This window comes from Prionailurus viverrinus, chromosome A2 (genome assembly GCF_022837055.1).
Source record: "Prionailurus viverrinus isolate Anna chromosome A2, UM_Priviv_1.0, whole genome shotgun sequence".
NCBI lineage: Eukaryota > Metazoa > Chordata > Mammalia > Carnivora > Felidae > Prionailurus > Prionailurus viverrinus.
Window position 1 is genome coordinate 25,579,617 of NC_062562.1, and position 27,330 is coordinate 25,606,946.

At 44.3% G+C, this 27,330-nt stretch overlaps 3 protein-coding genes across 11 annotated transcripts in view; all 3 read left to right on the forward strand.

The window, feature by feature from the left end:
- The window catches only part of ABHD6 (abhydrolase domain containing 6, acylglycerol lipase), a 62,946-nt gene extending 58,564 nt beyond the window's left edge, over positions 1 to 4,382 (forward strand). For all 7 annotated transcript variants that reach the window (XM_047826091.1, XM_047826081.1, XM_047826117.1 and 4 more), the window contains one exon: positions 3,246 to 4,382. In XM_047826091.1, the coding sequence (XP_047682047.1) occupies positions 3,246 to 3,422 (177 nt within the window). In that variant the 3' untranslated portion in view covers positions 3,423 to 4,382. The remainder of the gene's footprint in view (positions 1 to 3,245) is intronic.
- Positions 4,383 to 13,613: 9,231 nt separating this feature from the next.
- On the forward strand, positions 13,614 to 21,781 carry RPP14 (ribonuclease P/MRP subunit p14). 3 transcript variants are annotated; one of them, XM_047826171.1, is made up of 6 exons: positions 13,614 to 13,734; positions 17,135 to 17,232; positions 17,325 to 17,409; positions 20,479 to 20,555; positions 21,110 to 21,188; positions 21,645 to 21,781. In XM_047826171.1, the coding sequence occupies exons 2-6, from the start codon at positions 17,135 to 17,137 to the stop codon at positions 21,699 to 21,701; spliced, it is 396 nt and encodes a 131-aa protein (XP_047682127.1). In that variant the 5' UTR covers positions 13,614 to 13,734; the 3' UTR covers positions 21,702 to 21,781. The 3 variants fall into 3 exon arrangements, with proteins under 3 accessions (XP_047682127.1, XP_047682128.1, XP_047682116.1); XM_047826172.1 differs by lacking the exon at positions 13,614 to 13,734 and adding an exon at positions 13,743 to 13,890; XM_047826160.1 differs by lacking the exon at positions 13,614 to 13,734 and adding an exon at positions 13,897 to 14,042.
- Positions 21,782 to 21,821: 40 nt separating this feature from the next.
- On the forward strand, positions 21,822 to 23,972 carry HTD2 (hydroxyacyl-thioester dehydratase type 2). The gene has a single exon (XM_047826149.1). The coding sequence runs from the start codon at positions 21,822 to 21,824 to the stop codon at positions 22,323 to 22,325; it is 504 nt and encodes a 167-aa protein (XP_047682105.1). The 3' UTR covers positions 22,326 to 23,972.
- The last annotated feature ends 3,358 nt before the right edge of the window (positions 23,973 to 27,330 follow it).

Genomic DNA, 27,330 nt, shown 5'->3' on the forward strand with positions numbered 1-27,330 from the left:
AACCAGGTTGCTGGGCTTAGACAAAGTCTAGGTTCCAGCCCTGCCTTTGCCCTGTATTGGCCCGTGACCTTGAGCAAGCCACTCAGCCACTCCAAATCCTGTGTTTCTCTTCTACTAGGGTGAATGTGAGGCTTAAGTGAATACATATGAGGGTGATCTTTCTCCAGTTACACAAAAATAAGTTGTTTATTACTCATGTCCTTTGCCTGTGATAGTTGGCCTCTGGCTAGGGTCCAGAATTTCTTCCAGGACTCTGGAGTCCATTTTGTTCTGAAAAAAGAGCATAACGTTCCATGGGCCTGCTATAAATACAATCAGATCTTCTGTGTGTTCTATGGACCATCCCCAGGGCAGAATCCAAATAGCAAAGGCTTTAGGGACCCTTTATTTCATAGCCTTTTGCTTCCCAAGCATCTGGCTCTTTTCCTGCTCTATCATCAACATTTGGTGTCACTGGCCAGCCCCTTCCAGGCTGAATGCAGTCTCCCTGTTCTTTGGACCCCTGTAGGTTCCGTAGCTGCTGTACTGTAGACTGCAGGGAGCTATGCACATTGTTGTTTATGTCAGTCATGCCCCCTGGATTTGGCCAGTATACAGCCTGCACAACTAAACCTGAGAGGATTTCTGCATAGCAGTTTAAGTATTTCCCCTCTGTGTTCAGTCCCACGGAGTGGGAGGGCCTTGTGGAAATACACAAGGTTTATTACTATTCATGTCCCTTCATCCTGCTAGCACAGTGCCTGGTATGCAGGAGACCCAGAGTACACAGTGAATGAGTGAGCAAGTTAGAAAGTAAATAGGGGCGCCTGGGTGACTCAGTTGGTTAAGCATCTGACTCTTGATCTTGACTCAGGTCATGATCTCACAGTTTCGTGGGTTTGAGCTGACAGCACAGAGCCTGCTTGGGATTCTCCCTCTCTCTCTGCCCCTCCCCTGCTAGCACTCTCCTCTCTCTGGCTCTCTCAAAATAAAAAAATAAACTTAAAAAAAAAAGATGCCTTATTAAAAAAAAAAGTAAATAAACTAGCAAAGGGACAAACCCACTAACTGACTGCCTATGCATTTAAGTCAGCTAACAGATTTATATTGAGCACCTAGTATGTGCCTGACACCATATTAGACCCTGGGAAAATAGCAGGGACCAAGACAGACAGGATCCCTACCCTCCAGCAGCTTATGGTCTACTTACATTATCATGCCTGACAGGGCTCAAACTAAGTTAGATCCTATCTTTATAATTTTTATATTTTATTCATGATGGATCTTTTTGCATTAATGTTTGTTTTAAATACTGCATTAAAATAATCTTCATCTTGGGGCACCTGAGTGGCTCAGTTGGTTAAGCATCCAACTCTTGATCTCAGGGTCTTGAGTTCGAGCCCCACGTTGGGCTCCACCCTGGAGCTTACTTAAAAAAATAATAATCTCCATATTGATGACTGAGTTTTTTGGAGCCTGCTTAGGTTTTGTGCCCAAGACCAGTGCTTCACTTTCTTCACCCTAATTTTGGCCTTGGCCTGAAATGGGATGGATGAAGATTGTTTGACCATCTGTATGAATGTCTTGCCCAAGAAACAGCTGGTGTGGTTCCCGTAGATGTGCATGAGGGTCCACACAGCTGTTACTGCATGTACCTCTGAGTGACTGTAGGGAATGCTGGATTTGGCCAGCATAACAGGGTCAAAGCTAGAGTCTCATGTGGGTATTTTTGAGCTCTCTGTAGGATATTCAGTTGGGAGTTTCTACTTTTTCATACTTTGACCAGTTGAGTCCACTTGCATTTGCTCTGGGTATTTTTCCACAGAATCTGGACTTTATTTCTGCTCAGACAGGTGCCACGGCAGCCTTACCTGTGAGTGAGGGGAAGACAGAGGTGTCTGATTCCTCTGCAGGGTGCCCCCCTCACTAAGCTCCCCATTAGCTGCTCCTATTTGTGGCCCCGGGGGTACTTTGCTGTGCTCTGTGCCTTGGCTGAGGGATGCTTGTCGCTCCACTTCCTGGGTGGAAAATCTTGGTTCTAATGGTCTGGATTGATGAAAATGAAACTCAAAAACAGAAGGCACTTGGGGAACCTGGGTGGCTCAGTTGGTTGAGCGTCAGCTTTGGCTCAGGTCATGATCTCGTAGTCTGTGGGTTCAAGCCCCACATCCGGCTCTGTGCTGACAGCTCAGAGCCTGGAGCCTGCTTCAGATTCTGTCTCCCTCTCTCTACCCCTCCCCAGCTTGCACTCTGTCTCTCTCTTTCAAAAAAAAAAATAATAATAAGTATTAAAAACAATTTTTAAGGAAAAAAGAAAACAGACAGCACTTTAGTTTGTTGTGGGTCCTGCTTTTGTGTTGAGGATGAGGGGAGGGGTCCTCTTGCGTGGGATGAGTCGAAGGTGAAAGCCATGAAAGGGAACGAATGCAAATCTGAGACTACATAGGGTGTTGGGGAGGAAACACTGGATTGGTGTAAATGGCCAGGTAACCTAGAGCACAATGAAACTAAATGCCTTATTGGGAAAGGGTCAGCCCTGGAGAGTGGTGGCTTTCATATCAGAAGAGCGTTCCCCGTTATTCACAAACTTCAAGGCCTTCAGTCACACAGCTCTGGGGACCCCCAGAAGACCTTCAAAGAGATACTATTCCCCCATCTCCAGCTTGGGATAATTAGCATTCACCTCTCGCATCTTGTTTATGTGTCTTTCCCACAGCTGAACTGATCATGTCCATCCCTAACATAGCCCCGCAGACCCCCACTGCTGTCAGATGGAGGCCTGAGCCCCAAGCATGGCTGGGGGAATAGGCCCCTCTTCCCTACCCCATCTCTCCACCATTCACTCCCACTCCCTGCGTGCCGTGTCTCAGCACCAAGCTAACTGCCGTCTCCTGCTCTTGCCATGATGTGCCCCCCTGTCCCGCATCATCCATGAATCCTCCTCCCTTGTGCACTCTCAGCTCCCAGGATGCTCTCCCAACAGAACCCTCGCCTGCTGACCAGTCTGGCTTCCCTACCAGACCAGGCAGGGGCTGTGTATTTCCACTTTAGTAATGCTGGCAGTGACAAAACTCCTAGCACCAAATTGCAGAAGAAAACGTGAGGCATGCAGTCATATCTGTCAGAGGGCACAAGCCCCGACACCGAAGTGATTTGATCCCACAAATCACCCCTGCCAGGCTTCAGGTGGCATTCCGTTCCCTGAAAGCGTGTACTCAGGCATCTGAGTCTTTTCTATCTGGTTTCCTCTCTCGTCCTGCCTACAGGTGCTCGACGTGTCTGGGGCAGACATGCTGGCCAAGTCGATTGCCAACTGCCAGGTGGAACTTCTGGAAAACTGTGGGCACTCAGTGGTGATGGAGAGGCCCCGGAAGACAGCCAAGCTCATTGTCGACTTCTTAGCTTCTGTGCACAACACAAGCAACAACAAGAAGCTGGACTGAGGCCCCACGACCGCAGCCTGCATTTGGCACTGAGCATCTGCCCCCATCTCCAAAATCTGACGCGGCCACCACTTCTCAGGGATCCTGCCCCAAACGCGGTCAGAGAGCCAGCGTCCCTGAGGAAGCCAGTCCCCTATCCCCAGTCTCGACAGATCCACAGAGCTTCGGAAGCCACGAGCAGCTCTCCAAGATATTTTTCACAATGTAGAAACTCACATGGAACAAAATTAAGAAAACCCAGCCATGAAATCTACCCAGAAGTCTTCAAGTTCATGTTGCAAAGCGGCTGCCTTGGACCCTAATCACCGAGACCGTTTTCTTTCAAAACATCCCTCACAGACTGAGACTCGAGGTTTTTCTGTTGCTTCAACATCCTCCCCTGCATGGTCAGTGGCTGTTTTAGGAGCATTAGTCTCCATTTGCCGAGCCCCTCTTGTCTATGTCTAGTTTAAGTTTTATGTTAGAGACCCCTATATGAATGCAGTTCGTCAGCTGCAAGATCAGGGAGGGAAACAGCAAGCTATGAAAAATATTAACATGCGAGGAGGGGTGTGTTTCCACTGCTAGCCCTCCCACCTGCCAGAGCAGTGGGGACCACAGGTGGGTGGTTTGATGGGCCCCCACATATCAGCTCCATCACGAGGGAGCCTAGAACAGTCACAGTGCGAAGAGCACCCGGCAGGGTGGGTTTCCTGGGAATAACTTATTATTTTTAAAAATAGGACTAATAAAGCAATAATGTTCTAGACATCTGTATCTAAATAATCAAACAAAAGCACCTCGTGGGCCTCGTGTCTATCTTGCTGTGCTACTGAAGACCCTTGGGTGTAAAATACTAGTTTGTTAATGAATTCTGTGAATTCTGTGAACAGTAATGTGATTGAAAATAAGTCTAAACAGCTGTAAAAGTGATCACAATGACATGACATAAATTTAATAAATCTAGATCAGCAACATGCAGACAGTTTCCATTCCTAAGCTCCTATTTAAGTGCAGTGTTGGCAGATTTCGTGTCAATTTTAAAAAGGGCGTTTTGTTTTGTTTGTTTTAAGGCTTATTCTAAGGCATTGGAAAGCCTGGTTTGGATGGGTTATTAGTTTTCTTTTAAGTCTTATTTGCAATTTTTATTCAAAATTTTTTATTGTTCATTTATTTTTGAGAGAGAGAGAAAGAGAATGCGTGGGGGAGGGGAAAAGAGAGAGGGAGACACAGAATCCAAAGCAGGCTCCAGGCTCTGAGCTGTCAGCACAGAGCCCGATGCGGGGCTCAAACTCACAGACCACGAGATCATGACCCAAGCCGAAGTCAGACACCCAACCAACTGAGCCACCCAGGCACCTCTACAATTTTTATTCAGCTGAAATTGTATATCAAAAACAAAAGACAAGTGGGGCGCCTGGGTGGCGCAGTCGGTTAAGCGTCCGACTTCAGCCAGGTCACGATCTCGCGGTCCGTGAGTTCGAGCCCCGCGTCGGGCTCTGGGTTGATGGCTCAGAGCCTGGAGCCTGTTTCCGATTCTGTGACTCCCTCTCTCTCTGCCCCTCCCCCGTTCATGCTCTGTCTCTCTCTGTCCCAAAAATAAATAAACGTTGAAAAAAAAAATTAAAAAAAAAACAAACAAACAAAAAAAAAAAACAAAAGACAAGAGTCATCAAACTGTTCCTTGTGACACTTGTCTGTTGCACTTAGGAGCCCTTAAAATCCCTGAAGCTTCATTCTTCTGAATCTATTTACAGAGAGTCTGCAGCCAAGTAGTTCTAGAAATAAACTTGAACTTCATAGTTTAAGTTGGAATGCAGGACTTGGTCTGAATATTTTAATTTATTGAGAAGAGTGGAACACAGATCTTAAAAAAAAGAAGATATGAAAATGTGATGTGTCAGACCTGTTGGCTGCAGCTAACAGCAGTGTTCAGAGGAAAGTGTTCAGAGACTAAGGCAAAAGAGCATGATTTAAGAATTAGAGAAATCAGGGGTGCCTGGGTGGCTCAGTCGGTTGAGCGTCCGACTTCGGCTCAGGTCACGATTTCACGGTCTGTGAGTTTGAGCCCTGCATCGGGCTCTGTGCTGACAGCTCAGAGCCTGCAGCCTGCTTCAGATTCTGTGTTTCCCTCTCTCTGCCCCTTTCCCGCTCATGCTCTCTCTCTGTCTCTCAAAAATGAATAAATGTTAAAAAAAATTTTTTTAAAGAATTAGAGAAATCAGTGACTCATTAAAAAGGAAAAACATCAGAATCATAGGGGTCCCAGAAGATGAAGAGAGAGAAAAAGGGGTAGAAGGGTTATGTGAGCAAATCATAGTGGAAAACTTTCCTAACCTGGGGAAGGACACAGACATCAAAATCCAGGAAGCACGGAGGAGTCCTGTAAGATTCAATAAAAACTGACCATCAACAAGGCATATCATAGTCAAATTCACAAAGTACTCAAGCAAGGAAAGAATCATGAAAGCAGCAAGGGGAAAAAAAAGTTCTTAAGATACAAGGGAAGAGGTTTGCAGCAGACCTATCCACAGAAACTTGGCAGGCCAGAAAGGAGTGGCAGGATATATTTAATGTGCTAAATCGAAAAAATATGCAGCCAAGAATTCTTTATCCAGCAAGGCTGTCATTCAAAATAGAAGGAGAGATTAAAAGTTTCCTAGACAAACAAAAATTAAAGGAGTTTGTGACCACTAAACCAGCCCTGCAAGAAATTTTAAGGGGGACTTCCTGAGTGGGGGGCAGAAATAAAATCTTGGGGTGCCTGGGTGGCTCAGTCATTTGGGCATCTGACTCTTGATTTCAGCTCAGGTCATGATCCCAGAGTCATGGGATCAAACCCTGCATCAAGCTCTGTGCTAAGTGTGGAAACTGCTTGAAATTCTCTCTCTCTCTCTCTCTCTCTCTCTCCCTCTGCCCTCTCCCCCACTCACACTCTCTCTCTAAGACAATTTAGAAAATAACAAAAATAAAAATAAAATCTTAAAAAGAAGTCATAAAAAGAAATCAAAAATAAGCCTAGAAAAAAAATAGAAATAATACAAGTGAGAGCAAAATTCAATGACATAGAAAAGAAAGTAGATCTTAGACATGCTGCCAATTCCAATCTTTCATATTCACCAAGAATTCTGAACTTGGTGCAGTCCCAGGGGAAGGGGTTAGTCTGGATGGGTTTGAGTGATGAGGGGAGGTGCCTGGGGTAGCCGAAGAAGCCCCAGGCCTGGAGTGAGTACTGCAGATGGGAAACGCTATTGGTGCAGGAATTGTTATGCCCTGGGTGGACGGCAGCTAAGGATCACATCCAGAATTGCTTCAGTGGGGTCATCCGTACTGTCCATCCCACCAAGAGGATGGTGGGCAGGGTCTGCAGCGGGATGCAGCTTCCACCTCCCTCGCTGTCACTGGGAAGCATCCACTGGGAGTCCTGAGCGGAGCATATGAAAGAGTCATTTGGACAAACCTAAAAAGTGGGTTTTCACGGTTCTCCTCTGGGCCTGCAGTTCTGGCCCCACCATGTTAGGAGGCCTCAAAAGCAGAAAAGCACAGCTCCCCTTTGCACCTGACTTTTTGCCTTTGCGATTATGAAGAACTTGCTGGTTGCCCCCCAAGCCCACTGGGCATTGTGGTGGGTGCCTTTAATGAGAGTTTTGGAAAGAAGAAAAGGGTTACTCATCACAGCCTTGCCTGAAAGACTGCCAGAAGCTTCTGAAATGACGATGGAAAGCCCCAGGAATCACATGCAGGCTCTACATCCCACTGTCTGGCGTGGGTCCCTAGGGGCTGGATCCTGCTGGGCAGGCATCGAGGAAGCTGAGGGAGAGGCCATGGTTAGGACTCAATTTGCCATCAGTCTGGCTTCTTGTACAGCACAGAGGCAGCGTCAGGAGAGACTGATGCAAGAAACACATCAGTTTGATGGTGCTGCCCATCGTCTGCCTTCCATATGAACCCCAGTGAGTATTCCCCATCCCAGAGGACCTTATCTGTTGCGTTGTCCAAAGGAAGTTCCCAGAAAGTACAGGGAGATTATAAGGTAGGTCAGGCCAGCTGGAAGACTGCACCAGGTGCTCTCCCAAGTATTTTCCATGAATCACTTTATCAAGCTTTCACACACCCCTAAAAGGTACTTATAACTTGTGCCCATTGTATAGCCAGGAAACTGAGGCACTAAGAGGTGAAGAATCTTGCCCGAGGCCACACAGATAACAAGTATAGAGAAGCCTCTTGGTTTATGATTGAAGGTGACTATGCTTTCACTGGTTCAGGCAGGAGCTCTGGCCCAACTTCCAGTAGAGCCTGGGGCCGTGTTGGCTCACCTGAACTAAGACAGTGTGTGACAGCTTCAGCCACAGATCACTGAGGCCACACCTGGGGCTCCTGCTGAGGAAGATGACCCAGTTGTTCACTCAGCAAATAGTTAAGTATATCCCATTGCCCAGCCTCCTGCCAGGCAGCAAACAAGCTTACTTACATTGCGGCATCAAAGGGTGCCTCAAGGGACAGCCTGCTCATCTCCTCCCTGTCTCTTTTAGAACCAGGACTGGTGTCATGCCCTCCCTGGAAGGACTCACTCCCTCTTGCTGACACCCCCTTCCCTCTGCCATACTGGAAATGTTCATCAGTGTTGTTTGCCCAAAGCAGTTTTCTGGACTGGAGAAGTCTCCTCTGATTGTTTGTTGTCCCTTGGGGTCAGGCTTGGAAAGCAGGCGATTGATGTAGCTCTGCTCGTAGCTGCCACTCCAGAGGCAGCCCCGAGGCTCTGCCTGGGACCAGTTCAGGCTCCCTTTGAAAGGTAAGGTCAACTCCCTGGACTTCATACCAGCCAGGGCTTTCGCACTCTCTTCAGATAATTTTTAGGTTTTAATTAAACATAAATACTGACTTAAGGTTCCTCATTTAACTTTCCAAGCCCTGGATATTGATCTCTGGACAATTCATCAGTTGGTTAATTAACATTGTTCTGAGATGATGGATATAAATTTTAACATCCACATATACCAGCTTTCCGCTTTGGGGACTTCCTGTCTTAGATTGAGAAATGTTTTATTAAAAGTGGCAATTCACTGGGTCTATTCCAAAAATGTTTGCTGAAATACTCTTCGGCCAGGTTTGGTAGTTTTGGTTTGTTTGTTTTTTAACTTTTTGTCTCTGTCTCTCCTCCTATCCTCCCCCTCCTCCCACCCCCATGTGTTTCATCACTTTATTTGTCTCATATCTGTCTGTCTGTCTCTTTCACACATGCAGGCAGGCACAAAGAGATACACTCTCCCCTGACAGTTGGGAGCCTGGCTCTTCTGATCTCTCATCTTGTATATCTTCCAGCATCACTCCTTTAGCCATACAGACTGGGCTTTCTCACCAGTGGCTTCTCTCCTCACTCCCATCCACCCCAAAGTTGGATGATGTTCATACAAACCCTCCATCCTGGAAAGAAGGTGAAAAAGTAGAGAGGAGGTGGGAGTGGTCACAGATGGGGCAGCAGAGATGTCCTCAAATTACCTGCTGAGGTCAGAGCCAGAGGGTGACGGTGCAGGGCTGCTGTTCTGTACCCCCAGCTCCCCTGGGGCTCTGGGGCCCAGCGTTGCTGCTCTCTGGACTGGAAGTCACCAGGATGTGGGCCTGGGGTTGCCTATGATGGAATGAGGGTCTTGTGTGACCGTCGTTAGCCTAGTCAGGGAGAGGATATCAGATGACTCCTTTCAGCAGCAGGAAGGCTCCCCTCTCTTGGCTCCCGGAGGAACCTTTCCTTCATTGCTTGTTGGATATTTGGTCTCTATACCCTCCAGGCAATGACTAGGAACTTTAGGGAACACCTAGGGTATTTCCACCCTCCAGCAGGGGATGGGAGAAGAAAGAAGGATTCTTAGTGACAGAAAGTGGCAGCTATAGATGTAAGTATAGGTCTACAATCCCTTACCAAACCTCAAAGAGCCAGATGTGATTCCAAATTGAGAAATTTTCCCATTTTAGAAAGGTGTTATGGTGTGTATACCACAGATTATGTAATATCCCCAGTGGGGTCTGGGACTGCTTTACAGGATCAAATGCATTGACATTTCTGCTGTGCAATGTATGAATATCCACACTAAATGGGACAAAAGCTATAAAAAACTTCATCTCTGTTCAGATTAAGCGTTGGGTGCCACATGAAGAAAGATTTGGTTTCCATGCTTTTCTTGGATTTCAGAATTGTGGATAAGGGATGGTAGGTCTCCATTCCCTGCTTCCTCTCTCCTGCCTTGGGGTAGAGGTTGGAGGGGTAGGAACCGGGGGATAAGAAGGGGCATCTTGAGGAAGAGTCTGTTCTTCCAAGGTGGGAAGAGAGGCATAAACACAGGTGTGGTCCATGGCTCCCTCTTGTGACCATAAGGGGCAGTCCTGACTTTCATTTGACAATTAGAAAATTATTTAATTTTATAAGCAACTATAAAATTGTTTGACAATTGTTAAATTATAAGAATAATGACCTGTCACTCTAAAACAAATTTAAAAATGAGTGTTTAAAAAATATTCTTATACACACATATGTATAACCAGAAAAGACCCTACAGCTGGTTTATTGATGGTTTGGTTTTTACATAAATGGGTCCTGCTGGACGTTACGGTTGCCACCCCGCACCCCCTGCCTGCTCTTTTCACTTACCTCTATGTTTTGGGACTCCTGTAGGTCAGAAGCCACAGATCCCCCTGGTTCCTGGAATGGGGATGCAGAGCCCTCTAAGGAAAGGGGGGTACAGAGAGGGTGTACTTTGTAGGAACACGATGAATCTCTCAGAGAGGATCTCTGAATTTCAAGAAAGCCTCGTGGGCCCCTCCAGAAACAGGCTGCTTAATTACAAGGTGGTTGTCCTCTCCCCACATTCTCTCTTCCTAAGGTCCTAGAGCCTTTTATTAGGGGTTTCTAAGGTCACTTGTAAGGAAAGGTTCCTCTATCATTTAAATACATTTCAGAAATTCTGGGTGAGACAAAGTTAGATAGTCTGGCCCTTGCTCCAGCCCCAACACAAGTAGAAGACTGACTGGGAAGGAGCAAAAACATCCTCAGAGAGCAGCCAAGATTAGGGCCGAGGCGGGGACCGTCCTGCCACTCCCCTGGATGATGGGGATGGTTTGGACTTAACAGTCTGGGCAGGAGCTTCTGGTCTTTTGTACCCTTGATTGGTGAGCTGCCCCCAGAGTCCCTGCCTGCAGCGTGTGCTGCTGATGTCCTTCCCAGATCCCCTGTACTGACTGCTGCCCCCACCCCCCACCTGCTGGGAGTACTGGCTGCTGAGGAAACACACCTGCCCTTCTCCCAGAGAAGCACCCTCAGATGCCAGGAGGCTCCTTCGAGGTTGTGCCCCATCCTCTTCCTCTCACCTCCTGGGGTTGCCAGACAAAATACAGGATACCCAGCTAAATTTAATTTCAGGCAAACAACGAATACTTTCTTAGCACAAGGATATCCTACTCATTGTTTATCTGAAACTCAAATTTAACTGGGCAACTATTTTTCTTTGCTAAATATGGCAACCCTACAGTTGGCAGTCAGTGACCGGGGAGGAGTGTGATGAAGCCTTGGCCGCCTTGCCTCCAGGCTGGAAGCTTGCTGGTATCACTTATGCTCCAGGGATCCGTGTGGGATCAGCCTGAGGTTGGGCTTCAGCTGAACCCATGGCTTTGTTTAGCTTCTTCCCCTGCCCCATCCTGCTTTCCTCTCCCACTCGCAGGTTTCCCATGAGAGCTGTCCCCAATAAATTACTTCCACAAAGATTCCTATCTCATGCTCGGCCTCTGGGGACTCAAAAACATGCCCGCTTTTCACATTTCCTGTTTGGAGATGATGCTCAGGGTTGCCTCAAAGAGCAACGTCTAGCCGTGTCATCCCATGGGTTCTGGGGCTTCTCATCACCGTAGGCAAATGGCTTATTCTACTTTTTTTTTTTTTTAATCTGTGAAGGCAATAATAATAGTGACATTGCAGGGTAGATAGGATAATGTAAGCAAGCAATCAGGTACTTGGCAGGTCTCCCTAAATGGAAACAACAGCTGTCATTCCATAGCCTTTAGCTTCTAGTCATTTTCACTTCCTTTGTCCTACCTTTTCCTTTCCTTTCTTTCTTTTTTTTTTTTTTAATTTATTTTTGAGAGAGAGTGTGAGTGGGGGAGGAACAGAGAGAGAGGGAGAGAGAGACTCCCAAGCAGACTTTGCGCAGATCCCGATGCGGGTTTGAACTCACAAAACTGTGAAATGACCTGAGTGAAACCGAGTCAGACGCTTAATGGACTGAGCCACCCAGGCACCCCACTTTGTCCTACCTTCTTCATCTGCTGACACGAGTGGATATGATTCCCATGAGGCTGATGGAGATTTGTGGCTGTGATCCTACTTGGGCCTCTCTCTTGACTTCTCTTCCTAAAGTTATGAAAGTTTTAGTAAAAGCCACTCTTGGCAGCAGTTTACAAGGCAGGAAGGGGAGCTGAAGAACAAAGCAGAAGAGGGGAAGTATGGACTCAGCTCTTTCTCAGCTGCCATCACTTCCAGGAACATAAAATACTCTCATATCCCCAACAACTTTGCTCTGACGTGTCAGAAACAGAGTGTCCAGAATGGCCATCTTGAGCCAACTGATGCCACCAGTGCAATGCTAGGCAACTTTTATAAAGACAGAGACAGGCTTGTGTGTTATGATTAGGAGTGATGTTCAGATATATTGTTACAAAGGGAAAGCTCCCCTACTGTATCTCTGGAAGGACACTTCAGAAACTCATACCAGGGGCACCTGGGTGGCTCGGTCGGTTAAGGCCAACTCTTGATTTCAGTTCAGGTCATGATCTTGTGGTTCATGAGTTCGAGCCCCGAATCAGGATCTGCACTGACAGTACAGACCCTGCTTGGGATTCTCTTTGCCCCCGCCCCCCCCCCCCCAATTTTGTGCATGGGCGCTCTCTCTCTCTCTCAAAATAAATAAACTTTATAAGAGAAAGAAAAAGAAAGAAAGAGAAAAAGAAAGAAAAGAAAGGAAAGAAAGAAAGAAAGAAAGAAAAGAAAGAAAGAGAAAGAATGAAAGAAAGAAAAAGAAAACACCACTGGCTGTGGGATCTGTGTTGATTTCCTCTATCTCTCCCCCCATCTGGAACAAGTTCTATCTCCTCTGAGGGGAGAAGGAAGGGAAGCAGAAGCTGCAGGACTGCAGAACACGACAATAGCCAAAGACTGAAGTTTCGGGAAATAGCAGACAGTGGAATTTTTAGAAAAGACATTAAGAGAGAAGGTCCCAACTGACTCAGGCTCAGTTTTGGCTGTGCAGGGCAACCCTTTGCCCCCAAAGGAAGTAGAATTAGCACACCCATCTATGAATTACTGCATTCACTAAACATATGTTGAGTGTCAGGCAGGGGAATGCTGTGGTGAGCCAACACAAACAATACCATCCCCATCCTCATGGGGCTCATACTCAAGTTATGGCAGCCCCAGCCCCTCTCCCCCACGCACTCCTGACTCATAACACACAACTGGTGGTGGCACGGTGCAGTATGGAGAGCACCATCTGGAGTCAGACCGTCTGCTCACCAGTTATAAACATGTGATCTTGGGCAAGTAACAGCCTCTTGTGCCGCAGTCTCTACCCCTTTAAAATGGGGATGATCATAATAATAGCTACTTTGGGATTGTGTGAGAGTTCCCCAAAATAACATCTGAAAAGTTTTTTTTCATAGCACCTGGCCCAAAGAAAATACTTGATAATTATCATCTATTATTATTATTAATTATTAGATATAAACACTATTTGTTTTACGGGTACGGGGCCAGCAAGTACTTACTGAATAAATGCACAGATGAAACCTGGCTTAAATTTGAAGACAGGACCATCTGGACCAACTCAGATAGATACACTACTGTATGCTGGGAGCCACAAGGGACATTGAGAGCGGCTCCTGTCCTTGGAGTGCTTGACAAATGCTCAGCAGAAGAGCTGCTATATATAAAGATGAATGAATGAATGCATGCATAAATAAATGACTATGAAGCGAGCTCCCGGACCGAATAAACACATCCGGAGTCCCAACCCCATTCAGACATTCGCTCATAGAGCATTCTCTGGAGTGAGCACCAGGGGGCACTGAGCTCGGCCAGTCTCAGCTACTGATCACGATTTATCCCTAGGTTCTTAGGCGAACTCCGCGCGGTGACGTCATATCCGCGCCTAGACGTCACTGACGCTTCCGGAGGGCGAAACAGGAGCCAAACGTAAACATCCCCGGAGTTTCCCGGGCCCAGGGTCTGGCCTCTGCGGGGGAGCTCCGAGCTTTGGCAGAGTCTTGCAAGGAACGGGATTCAGGAAGGTGCCAGGTTCGTCCGACCGAGAGCAGAAAAGTGGAAGACCATAGCAGAGCGGTTGTTCGCCGGGATCGGGCTCAGTCGGCCACGCTGTTGACGCTAGGACGTGTGCGCCAGGCGCGCGTGCGCAAGACGGGAGTTGCGGCGGGCGGCGCGTGGCATTCTGAAGTACCTATCCGCTGGGGTTTGGGACACTGTGCGGCTGGGGAGGTTCCGCCGCGCACCTCCCTGGGGGTTTGTGCTGCGGGGTCTCGGTAGCGGATGGTGGCTGCGAGGAGCGAGCGGGATCATGTGTGCAGAGCGCATGCGCCCGGCGCCAGGTGGGCGCTAAATAAGTGGCGGATGGTGGTCGAAGAAAGTTGAAAACAACCGAAGTGCCCAACAGTGCATGATTGAGCTTTTTTTTTCTTTAATGACTGATTTGGCCCCAGCCTTATGTATTTAATGTGTACTGTGTGCGATGCAGTTTTTGATTCTTGAGAAACAGTATTGAACAAGATATTCCTGTTTCTTGTGGAGTGTACGTTATGTTGGGGTGGAGGAGGGAAGTACAGGTAGATAATAAATGAGTTACGTAGTTGTGTTAGAGGCGTAGTAAGTTCTATGAGAAAAAACTAGAGCAGGAGCCTGGAGGGGTTGCCGTATTAAATAACCACCAGACCAAAGCGAGGGGGGAGAGTTGATCAAAGCCATGAAGGAAGCAAGGGAGCGAGCCACCTGGCTACCTGGAAAAAGAGTATTCCCAGCCTGCGTTAAAGCTAGGAGCCAGGCGCAGAGGCGGGAGAGAAATGGTGTGTGAGGAAGAGCTAGGAGGCCTCTGGTGGAAGGGGTTGAGTAGGGGAGTATGGTAGGACATGAGAGAGCGGTTGGAGGAGGCAAGGGTACAAATCAGGTAAGGCCTTGCAGGACCGGTAGGTCCTTTAGCTTTACTCTGAGTAAAATGGGAACCGTTGCAAGGTTTTGAGCAGAGAAATGGCCGAGGCTTGAATAGCTTTTAATTGACTCATCCTGGCTGCTGTAGAAACTAGATTGGGAGGTGCTGGGGCGAAGCAGGTGGAAGTAGGGACATCTGTTACTAGGAGGTCATTTGATGAGCATCCTTGCAGCCATTACAAAGTCTGGCTTCAAAGATTATGATAACAATGGCTGTGGAAGTGCTTTCATGGTACTGAGCCTGGTGGATATGCCAGGCTGTATGAAGGGCTACCTGACATCCTCTCCTTTAATATCAGGATAACCTGCAGAGGGCAATACTGTCACTGACCTTGAAGCTCAGGCTATGTGGAGGTGACTGCTCAGTAAACACTTGTTCCTTAAGTCTTTTTTGGTAAAATATATATGACATAAAATTTATCACTTTTAAGTGTATGTTAACATTGCTGTGCAACCATTATCACGGTCCATTTCCAGAATACTCCTTAAGTCTTCATTGTTTTTGACAGCCTGAGCCCCAGGCCCCAATCTCATTCCCCTACCTCAGGCAGCCAGCTCTGTCAAGGCTGATAGTAACTCTTAAAAAACACCTATCATGTGTGAGACATCGAATGAAGTGATTCTTCCTGTTCTTCTAGTCAGGGAAGATTCTAATGATTGGGAAAGAATCATCAGGTAGTTATTTCTGCAGTGTTGAAACCAAAGATACCCTTGAACATATAGGCCTAAGACATCACCATTCAGTAAGTGTTTACTGAATACATACTCTGCGCCAGACACAGTAACTATTAAGTGGGTGGTTGGATGTAGCTCCTTGACCTTGACTTGTCATTTTCTCTGGGGATATCATCTAGGAGTAGTAGGAACTAAGCCTGATGCATAGGTTTTTGTAAATGCTGGTTTAGAGCTTTATGACCTTTGCTAAGTCCCTTTCCTTGGTTGGACCTCAGTTTCCTGGTTCCTTTAGTGGAGAACCAGATATTAAACAGTATTAAGAGGTTGCATAACAAGGGAATCTAACTTAGAACAGGGTGTCAAGGAAGGCCTCCTTGAGGTGAAACTCCGAGAAGAGGAGGTAACCTGTAAGCTAAAATTCAAAGGATGAGTAGGGGCTATGCAGAGGGAGAGTGAGGTGGGAGTAGAGCCAAGGACAGGGATTCTCCACAGGGGGATCAGCATGTTCTGTGTTCTTGAAAGATCCAAATCTGTTAGGAATGACATTGAGGTCCATTCCAGGAATTCCTCTTAAACCCCTTGCTGTTTAAGCTTGGTCTTTTGTGGGTTTGCGAAATAGCCCTGTGCAGACATGGCTTCCAGACAGACAACAGGCAGACCCAGCATGTGATGGGACAGCAGAACTACCACCCCTCATTCTGCCCATGTACTGTGTGGACTGAGAGTAAACAAGAAGAGGGCCTTCAGATCCTAGATTTTATTCCTGTATGCAATTTTCTTTTTTTTTTTTTTTTAAGAGATATACTAGGGGCGCCTGGGAGGCCCAGTTGGTTAAGCGCCTGACTTTAGCTTGGGTCATGATTGCACAGCTCATGAGTTCGAGCTCCGTGTCAGGCTTTATGCTGATAGCTCAGAGCCTAAAGCCTGCTTTGGGTTCTGTCTCTCTGCCCCTCCCCTGCTCATGCTTTCTCTCTGTCTCTCAAAAATAAAAAGAGAGAGAGACATCCTACTAGAGTGGTCTTGAGAGGACTCAGGAGCCGTTGGAATCTGTGTGCCCTTGGGCAAGTGTTCCCTCTCTTTGCTAAGCCTCAATGTCCTCTTCCCAAAAATGGGAGTGATAATAGCTTTTACCTCGTGGGATCATTTTGAAGACTTATGACCTAAAGTATGTAAAGCGTTTAGCATAGAGCTAGGTACTAAGTGATGATAAATGTTCATTGGGATTATGCCATTAGAATTTAAGAGTACAATGGTCTGGCATATATAAAATCTGGAAACTTTGTGTCTGTCTGGGTAACTTTGGTTTGACCAGAATTAGATTAGTTACTATACTAGGAGTTCTTTTATCTTTTTTTTTTTTTTAAGTTTATTTATTTATTTTCGAGAGAGAGAGAGAGAGAGAGAGAGAGCAAGCAAGTGTGAGCACAAGCAGGGGAGGGGGAGATAGAGAGGGAGACATACAGTCCGAAGCAGGCTCCAGGCTCTGAGCTGTCAGCACAGAGCCTGACATGGGATTCAAACTTGTGAACTGTGAGATCATGACCTGAGCTAAGTCAGATGCTTAACTGACTGAGCCACTGAGGCACCCCACTATACTAGGAGTTCTTTTAAAAAACAAATGAGTCAGGTACTTGGCTGGCTCAGTTGGTAAAGTATGTGACTCTTGATCTTGGGATTGTGAGTTCAAGCCCCACATTGGGTGTAGAGCTTAATTAAAAAAATAAAGATGGGTCAGATTGTCATTAAAAAAGTGAAAAATAGCTTGTACCTTGCTAACTTCTAGCTCTCTTGACTTGATTTCTAGATGTGGTCAGTGTTGGAAAAGATGCCAGCTCCAGCCACTACATATGAAAGAATAGTTTACAAAAATCCCTCTGAGCACCACTATATGAAAGTGTGTCTGTAAGTTCAGTTTCCTAAGTTCTACTTTTGATTACTTTTTTATGAGTCTGAATAGTATGAAATACATTTTTTCCTTTTTAATGTTATTACAGAGAATTTCAAGACCATGGGGTTGGACTGAATGTTGCACAGTTCAAACAGCTGCTTATTTCAGCCTTGAAGGACCTGTTTGGGGAGGTATGAATCACTTAGTAGATTGAACACTCCTTAGATCTTTGTAAGAAATACTAAAATGGTGCTTTTCCAAATACTTTTTTAGAACTGTAAAACCATATTTGAAATTGCAGAAGTGGACTCTCAGAAATATACTTTGGGTAGGTTTGTTCTAATATGCCTTCTGTTTGATGAGCAACTTGTTAGACAAATGTTTGTTTTAGGCCAATACTACTCACGGTATGGTCCAGATCTGCAACCTGCAGATAGTTTTTTTGCCCATTGTGAAGATTTGTGGCTCGCAGCAGAATCAGCACACCACTTCCTTTACTGAGAAAGTCTCCTTATGTGAAAAATTGAGCTGAAACCATCAGAGGAGCATGTGATTCTTAATCGTGGGGTTGTGAATTCGAGCTCCACATTGGTGTAGAGATTACTAAAAAAAAATAAAAGAACAGCTGAACTAAACAATGTGCTTAGCAATCTTGTTCATTTACATTGTGATACAGCCTCTTATTTTATCACAGACCGGCACATTGAGTAGTCCTCTTTTAGCATTCTCTTGAAAATAGTAGAATTTTGAGAGAGAACAAAGGCAGATGACTCAGAAAATTGCTTTCTGATTCATATGTTTTATCAGATCCATCTGGTAAGCATCTCATTAAAATTAAAAACATATACTCCACAAAAGACTCAGTTAAGAGGATGAAAAGACATATTACAGACTGGGGGAACTATTTGAAACCTGCATATCTAGAATATGAAAAGAACTCTCAAAACTCAATAGTGAGAAACCAAACATTGCAATTAGAAAATGAGCAGGGGCACTTGGGTGGCTCAGTTGGCTGAGGGTCCGACTTGATTTTGGCTCAGATTGTGATCTCATGGTTTGTGGGTTCGAGCTCCATGTCGGGTTCCATGCTGACAGTGTGGTGCCTGCTTGGGATTCTCCCTCTCTCTCTGCCCCTCCCCCCAGTCAGGCACATGCTCGCTTGCTCTCTAAATAAATAAATAACAAAAAGAAAATGAGCAAAAGATATGAATAGACATTTCACTAAAAAAGATGTACCATTGGCAAAGAAGCACATGAATGAAAAGTTCAGCATTGTTAGCCATTAGGGAAATGCAAATTAAAAACACAGGGGCACCTGGGTGGCTCAGTCAATTGAGCATCCGACTCTTGATTTTGTCTCAGGTCATGATGCCAGGGTCGTGGGATCTAGCCTCTGTCAGGCCCTGCACTGAGTATAGAGCCTACTTAGGATTCTCTTTCTTTTTCCCTCTGCCCCTCTCCCCTGCTTGCTCTCTCTCTCTCTCAAAAAAATATTTAAAAAAATACACGATGAGTGGGGTGCCTGGGTGGCTCAGTTGGTTGAGCACCCGACTTCGGCTCGGGTCATGATCTCACAGTCTGTGAGTTTGAGCCCCGCGTCAGGCTCTGTGCTGACAGCTCAGAGCCTGGAGCCTGCTTTGGATTCTGTGTCTCCCTCTCTCTCTACCTCTCCCCCACTCATGCTCTGTCTCTCTCTCTGTCAAAAATAAATAAACATTAAAAAATTTTTTTTTTAAAATACACGATGAGATATCACTACACACCTGGCAGAACAACTGAAATTTTATAGATAGCGATAACATTAAAGGCTGGCAAGGATGCAGAGAAACTGGATCACTCATGCGTTGCTAGCGGGAATGTAAAACGGCACGGCCACTTTGGAACACCATTTGTAAAAGAAAAAATTAAACCTGCAGCTACTGTACTACCCAGCAGTTACACACCTGCGCATTTGTCCCAGAGAAGTAAAAACTTACTAGTGTTTGCACAGAACTCGTATGTGAGTGCTTATAGCAGCTTTATTTGTAAGAGCCCAAAAGCAGAAGTTAGCCAGATGTCCTTCAGTGGGTGAGTAGTTAAATGTTCGTACCATGGAATATACTCGATAATAAAAAGGAACACACTATAGATATATGCAGTAATGTAACTGAATCTCCAGAGAATTATGTTAAGTGAAAAGCTAGTTCCAAAAAGTAACAGTCAGGTGATCCCATGTATGTAATGCTCCTGAAATAACAGTTATATAATCTGGAGAAAGATTAGTGGTTAGGGGTTGGGGGGAGGAGTGGCTGTGACTAAAAAGAGGTAAAAGGAGCAAGCCCTGTGGTGATGGTATAATTCTTTATCTTGATTGTGCTGGTGGTTGCATGAAACTACTTATGTGGTAAAATTGCGTAGAAGTACACACATAAACACGCACACACGCAAATACACAAACATGAGTGCGTATGTCACTGGTAAAATCTGAATAAACTGGTCGATATTAGATTTTTGGTTTTGATATTGTACTACTGGGGGAGGCTTTGAAGGGTGCGTAGAACCTTCCTGTAAATTTCTTTGCAACCTCCTGTGACTGTAATTTTTCAAAATAAAAAGTTCAAGGAAAAACTATTCCTTCTATATGGCAGGTATAAAACCTGGTTCCTGAGGATGTAGCCATGAACAGACAGGGCATCTGCCTCATTGATGAATAGTCTTGATTATTTTAGTAGAAAACTCTGTTGAACAGTTACTGGCAAGAATAATGAATATTATGCGAGGAAGTATGTGGTTCCTGTATGTGAACGAGCATACCAAGCAATTGAGCTTAAGCTTGAGGATCAGGGATGAGACCTTTTATTAAGTAGGCTTCATGCCCAACGTGGGGCTTGAACTCATGGCCCTGAAATTGAAAGTCTCATGCTCTACCAACTGACCCAGCTCCCAGGGATAGGACAGTTTAAACAAAGACTTGAAAGGTGAAGAGTCACTAGCAGTATGAAGAGGTACAAGAAGAACATTCCAGACAGGGAATTGTAAATAAGCAGGACCAGTACTACACCACTACTAAATACTGTTTTTTTGGAGGAGGAAAGCAGTTGACAGGATTAGTTATTAGACTTTAAGAATGGTGATGACAGGGGCACCTGGCTGGCTCAGTTGGAGGAGCATGCGACTCCTGATCTCAGGGTTATGAGTTCAAACCCCACACTGGGCATAGAGATTACTTAATAAAGATTAGTGATGACAGTAGTCTCCTAATAGTATTATTCCATACCTAGGTTGATGCAGCCTTACCCTTGGACATCCTGACCTACGAAGAGAAGACCTTGTCAGCCATCTTGAGGATATGTAGCAGGTACAACAGATGGTGGCATATTTGTGGTATAACAGAGCAGAGAGCTGAGTGGAGAAATAGAGCAAAAATGCTCTCCTCTCAGTATGAGAAGAGTTTTGTCATTGTGAACCCTGAGCAGCTTTTAGAAGTTTAAACTGGGAAGGATACGAACATTTATCCACCGAGCTTACACTATACAGAGGAAAACTCATGATTTGCTTACAACTGTAGTGTTTCCCAATTGATGGTCATGGTTGCAAACTCAGAGATGTGTATTTTAGAAACATTCCCGGGGCTCCTGGCTGGCTCAGTCTGAGGAGCATGTGACTCTGGATCTAGGGGTCATAAGTTCGAGCCCCACATTGGGTGTAAAGATTACTTAAATAAAATTTTTTTTTAAAATTCCTAATTGAGGTTCATTGTATTCTCTGCCTATAACATATTGTGCTTTTACTTTTGAAGTTTTCTCATTTAAATGAGGTTTTCTGGACCTAATTTAACTGCCTGGACCGTCATGAAGGTACTAGGGAGATGTCACCGCGACAAATCTTTATGTATTCTTGATCTTTCCACAGTGGTCTTGTAAAATTGTGGAGCTCTTTGACTCTGTTGGGATCCTATAAAGGCAAGAAATGTGCTTTCAGAGTGATTCAGGTAAAGCCCATTCCTTCACATATCCCAAACCAGGTTGAGTAGGGATGAAACTGCTTTTTAATACATGTTCCATTTTTGTGCCTGCATAAATCTAGTATGGCTGACACTATTCAGCTGGGAGTGGTGGGGAGGGATAAGGACTTTGTTGCTTCTGGAAGTGTGAGACAGAGCACTTAGATTCTGGATTTTATGGGAGATGTTTGGGGATGAAACTTAGAGATCTTGTGGAAAAGTCTTAACTTTTCATTTGTTGCTTAATGCCTAGTGCCCTAAATAGTGGAACACGGTCTCTGAACTTACTATCACTTATTTATATAAGGCCACCTCTAAGGATGCTCTTTAGAATGCTGCTGCATCAGCTTTGCTTACCCCATGAAATTAGGCATGTTTCCACATGCCCCGTGTTTCAGTGCAGTCTTTTCCCAATATTTCCTTAACTTTTTCTTTCTCTTACAGGTTTCTCCATTTCTTCTTGCCTTATCTGGTAACAGTAGGGAACTAGTGTTGGATTGAATAGTCTTCAATGTCAGAAACATTCCTCCGCTCTCAAAAGGTACTTTTTGATGCCAGAATCACATCTGAAGATTGAAGCAGTCTAAAAGTTCCGATTGCTGGACTTTGACAGTGCTGAAGATGTTCCCAGTAAATTGCAGCTATCGTTGGTGGGGTGGGCTTCAGAGGAGAATCTGCCTGAGCCGGCAAGTGCCAAGCAGGTGGCACATTGAACAGATGCATGTCCGAGTTGGAGACCATGCTGAACTCAGCAGGGCCTTCACACAGAGGGACGTGGCCGCCTTCTCAGAATTAACGGGGGATGTCAATCCTTTGCATTTAAATGAAGAGTTTGCAAAACACACCAAGTTTGGAAAGACAATTGTACATGGAGTTTTGATCAATGGGCTTATTTCAGCTCTCCTGGGAACTAAAATGCCAGGGCCAGGCTGTGTTTTACTTTCACAGGAAATTAGCTTTCCAGCCCCTTTATATGTTGGAGAAGTTGTTTTAGCTTCCGCAGAAGTGCGAAAGCTAAAGCGGTTCATTGCTGTTATTGCAGTGTCGTGTTTTGTAATAGAAAGTAAAAAGACTGTTATGGAAGGCTTGGTTAAAGTTATGGTCCCAGAAACTCCCAAATCCTGAAACGTGTGTAAAGATGCACGTTCAGGTGCTAGTGGTACTATTCGTGAGGAGCCTCTGAGGAAAATAGGTTTTGCTGCTCTTCACTGAAGGATGGCTTATAGACCCAGAAGCCTGAGTTGGGGAAGGGGAGCAGGGAGAGGGGTGTGCAAAAGTCCTCTATCCAATCCAGTTTTATGCTTCACGCAGACTTGAGTATATTTATCATCTGTCTAGGTTTTTAAAATTGAAAAATTATTGGAAAGGTTATTTAGCTGAAGGTTCTACTTTTAGGATTTCACATCTAGTTAGATATACATTTGGATAACACAAACCTGCCTGTGTCTGTGGAGAGTAAATTCCTCACTGAATTTATAACTACCATTTAATTATTGAGGACAACAACAGAAGTCAGGTCGTCTTTGAACACCTACCTTCTACCAGTCAGCATTCTTAGATCCTGTTGAGTAGTTTCCAGGTCAGAGTTTATTGTAATTTGTTCCCGTTTATACCACGATGGCACCTTGTTCCATCATCAGTGGCATTTGTCTTCCAGATGGTTTTCCTGTTATTGGAGAACGGCTTATGCACACACTTGGACTCATTTATGTAAACTCTGTCAATCTCATGCATAAAACGAGGATAAGGACACCTACCACACAGGATTGTTGGAGTTGATAGATGCAAATCTCTAAGTACCAGGTCTAGCCTGTAAAGTAGCCACTACTGTCATCCATTTTCCCCTGTCAGTGAGGTTAGAGATTGTCCTCAGTTTAAAGCAAACTGGCCCACAACTAAACAGATGACAAGCTAATTTTTCAGGATGTCAATCAGTCTAAACCTGGGCTAGTTTGAATGCAAAATTTGTTTTGGTAATCCAGATTATTTTCTCCCTCCCTTGAAAATACTGTGGATTCTCCCCTTTATAAATAATACATGCTTATTGTAAACATATTGTAAGAAATAAAATGTATAAGGAACACTGGAGGCCAAATTCTTAAAAGAGTTGAGGGGTAGTGAAAATTAAACAGTATCAAAAAAAAAAATTGAGGGGTGCTGAAGAGGAAATGCGCTTAATGTGTTAGTACTGAGTGATCATCCCCAATGCAGCCAACATAACATAATCTGTAGTACAGCATCCACTTCTGCTCTGTAGCTTTATAGAGCGGTTCTACAGCTAGATGCTTTGATCAGGAAGATGAGATCAAGTGTAATTGGAGGGATCAACTCACTTTTCCTGGCAAAAGGTTTTTCTCCTGGTGGATCAGTAACTAGATTTTGTTTTTACATCAAAGGTAGAAGTTAAGCAGATTACTAGAAAAAGTCATTCTGGGCACTAGAGGGCAGTGATGTGTATAAATATTTTTAAACTGTTAGGTGTTGTATCGTACACTAGTTGGTGATGGGTGAGATGAAAATACTAAAATCAATGTGAGAAACAAGGATGCCATTCCCATGGACTTCAGAATAGACAGCATGTGCGGGCTCAGGTGCACCTGAAGAAGACTCATTTGTAAGGTGAAAGACTACACAAGCTGAAGTTTTGATACAGCATTGGAAAACAAAATGGAAATTCTGAAAGCTAGAACAATCCTGAAATTTGTATGGAACCACAAAAGACCCGGAATGTTGAAAGCCAAAATAATGTTGAAAAAGAAAACCAAAGTGGGAGGCATCATGATTTCAGACTTTAGCTTCTACTACAAAGCTGTAATCATCAAGACAGTATGGTATTGGCACAAAAACACACACACAGACCAATGGAATAGAATAGAGAACCCAGAATTGGACCCACAAATATATGGCCAACTAGTCTTTGGCAAAGCAAGAAAGAGTATCCAAGAGAAAAAAGACTGTCTCTTTAGCAAATGGTGCTGGGAGAACTGGACAGCAACATGCAGAATAATGAAACTAGACCACTTTCTTACACTGTACACAAAAATAAACTCAAAATGGATGAAAGACCTAAATGTGAGACAGGAAACCATCAAAATCCTAGAGGAGAAACAGGTAAACTCTTTGACTCTAGCTACAGTAATTTCTTGCGCGACATATCCAAAAGCAAGGGAATTAAAAGCAAAAACAAACTATTGGGCCCTCATCAAGATAAAAAGCTTCTGCACTGCGAAGGAAACAATCAACTAAAAGGCAACCAACAGAATGGGAAAAGACATTTGCAAATGGCATATTGGATAAAGGGTTAGTATCCAAAATATATAAAGAACTTCCCAAACTCAACACCCAAAAAACAAATAATCCAGTGAAGAAATGGGCAGAAGACATGAATAGATGCTTTTCTAAAGAAGACATCCAGATGGCCAACAGACACGTGAAAAGATGCTCAACATCACTCATCACAGGGAAATACAAATCAAAACTACATGGAGATGCCACCTCACACCAGTCACAGTGGCTAAAATGAACAACTCAGGAAACAACAGATGCTGCTGAGGATGTGGAGAAACGGGAACCCTCCTGCACTGTTGGTGGGAATGCAGACTGGTACAGCCCTCTGGAAAACAGTGTGAAGGTTCCTCAAAAAATTAAAAATAGAACTGCCCTACGACTCAACAATAACACTACTAGGAATTTATCCAGAGAGTACAGGAGTGCTGATTCATAGGAGCACATGTACCCCAATGTTTATAGCAGTGCTTTCAACAATAGCCAAATTATGGAAAGAGCCTAAATGTTCATCAACAGGTGAATGGTTAAAGAAGATGTGGTTTATATATACAATGGAATAAGAGAAAGACATATCAACTGTTTTCACTCATATGTGGAACTTGAGAAACTTAACAGAAGACCATGGAGGAAGGGAAGGGGGGAAAATAGTTACAGAGAAGGAGGGAGGCAAACCACAAGAGACTTAAATACAGAGAACAGAGTTGATGGGGGAGGGCGGGGGAGAGGGGAAAATGGGTGATGGGCATTGAGGAGGGCACTTGTTGGAATGAGCACCCGGTGTTGTATGTAAGGGATGAATCACGGGAATCTACCCCCAAAACCAAGAGCACAGTGTATATACTGTATGTTAGCCAACTTTACAATAAATTATATGAAAAACAACATTATCAATACAAAAAACATATATATATATATATATATATATGTATATATATATATATGAACTTGAACAAAATACAGACTCAAAGCCAAGACTGATTCTTCCTGTAGAACTCACTCTCTGGGACTAGCAGCAGTCTTGAAGTATAGGTCCAGAAATGGAGTGTGATGTGATCATTAATACTAGTAACTACCATTTTTTTCACTATTTTCTTTTTTTACCTTTTTACTGTTTTTCACCAATTTTCTTTTTTCTTTTTTTTTAATTTAAGATTTTATTTTATTTTTTTAAGTTTACTTATTTTGAGAGAGACAACACAAGTGGGGGAGGGACAGAGAAAGACAGGGAGAGAGAGAATCCCAAGCAGGCTTCATGCTATCAGCCGACGCAGAGCTCGAACTCAGGAAACCGCGAAATCATGACCTGAGCCCAAACCGAGTTGAACTGAGCCACCAAGGTGCCCCTTAGATTTTATTTTTAAGTGATCTCTACACCCAATGTGGGGCTCAGATTTATAATCCTGAGAATAAAGAGTTGCATGCTCTGTCAACTGAGCCAGCCAGGCACCCCAATGAGCCAATTTTCTACATTAACTCTAATCCTTGAAAACTTTGTGAATTAAAGTTAATGTCCCATTTTAAAGGCAAGGAAACAGACTGATCTGTGACTTGCCCAAGGCTGTACAGCTAGCATGCAGTGGAGCTGGGATGCAAATAGCCTGCCTGGCTCCAAAGCATTTCTTTCTTCCATCTCCCTGTGGGTCTTATAATCCCATTACTGGAGCACTGTCAGTTTCTATAATAGTATCTTGTTATGTGGCATAAAGTGTTTGGAACCACCATTGTATAGAATTCTTTTTATATTCAAAATGTGCTAGATCTCATTTCCTGCTATAGTTGTAGTATTATCCTAAACACTGTTACTTGATCGCTTCCACCCATAACCATCACCTACCGTTTTTCTCAGTTGACACTCAGTGATGGTCTTTAGAGCAGAATTACTGAAATCATTATTCTAAAGGTGAAAAGTTAAGTGTAGGCCAAGTATGGTGGGGGAAGGGGAATGTACCAGATCTGACTGGTAACTGATTTATACTGTGTAATTCAAAAGTACCTTCTCAATATGAGCACTTTGCCTTTCTTTTTCTTTTTCTCCTTCCTTCCTTCCTTCCTTCCTTCCTTCCTTCCTTCCTTCCTTCCTTCCTCCGTGCTTGCTGGGTCCCATAGTTGTCTTTGATCTCCGTAAATCAATAAAAAGTTGGAATTGAGAAGGAGGTGAGAAGGGACTACTCTGTAAGTGATGACTTACTGTTTTTACTCAGATTTTCTCAAACCACTCATGGTTTGTAAAAGCTAGCTATAAGAGAAACTGGCTGGTTGTCTTTTTCATGTTGAGCCCTGGAGGAGATGCCAGAAAGAATGAGTCTTCTAATAAAAGCATGGGTTACCCTCATATTAGGAAATTCTCTCTTGGATAATTGAGAGGTGGCCTTGCTTGTACTAGGTCACAAGTGGAAGGAAGTACAAAAGTACTACGATAGCAGGCCAAATTGTACTAGCACTTTCCACATAGGGGCATTGTAAGACTGCAATTTATGTAATGTTTGATTGCTACAGAAAGATCTACCCATCTTAAGCAATTTCAGCCTAATGTACTGGAAAATTGCTTAACAGATTTTTATATTCTATTAGAAACATTTCCATATTGGTGAGAAGATGCCACTCATTTCTTTTTCTGAGCAGCAAATCTTGAGTAGCAACGGGAAGAAAGCCTCACCACAGCCACCATTCATCTTGTAGACCCGACCTGTGTATTCATCTAGAAGAAGAAATTGCTAAATGCACACTGGTACCTCTTAGGTAACCACAGGTTTTCATTTTGTGCTGAATTATTAGTCATTTTTCTTTTATGTTCTTAGAGTATGATTCACAGACCCAATTTACTCCCAAAGAAAATTGCTAT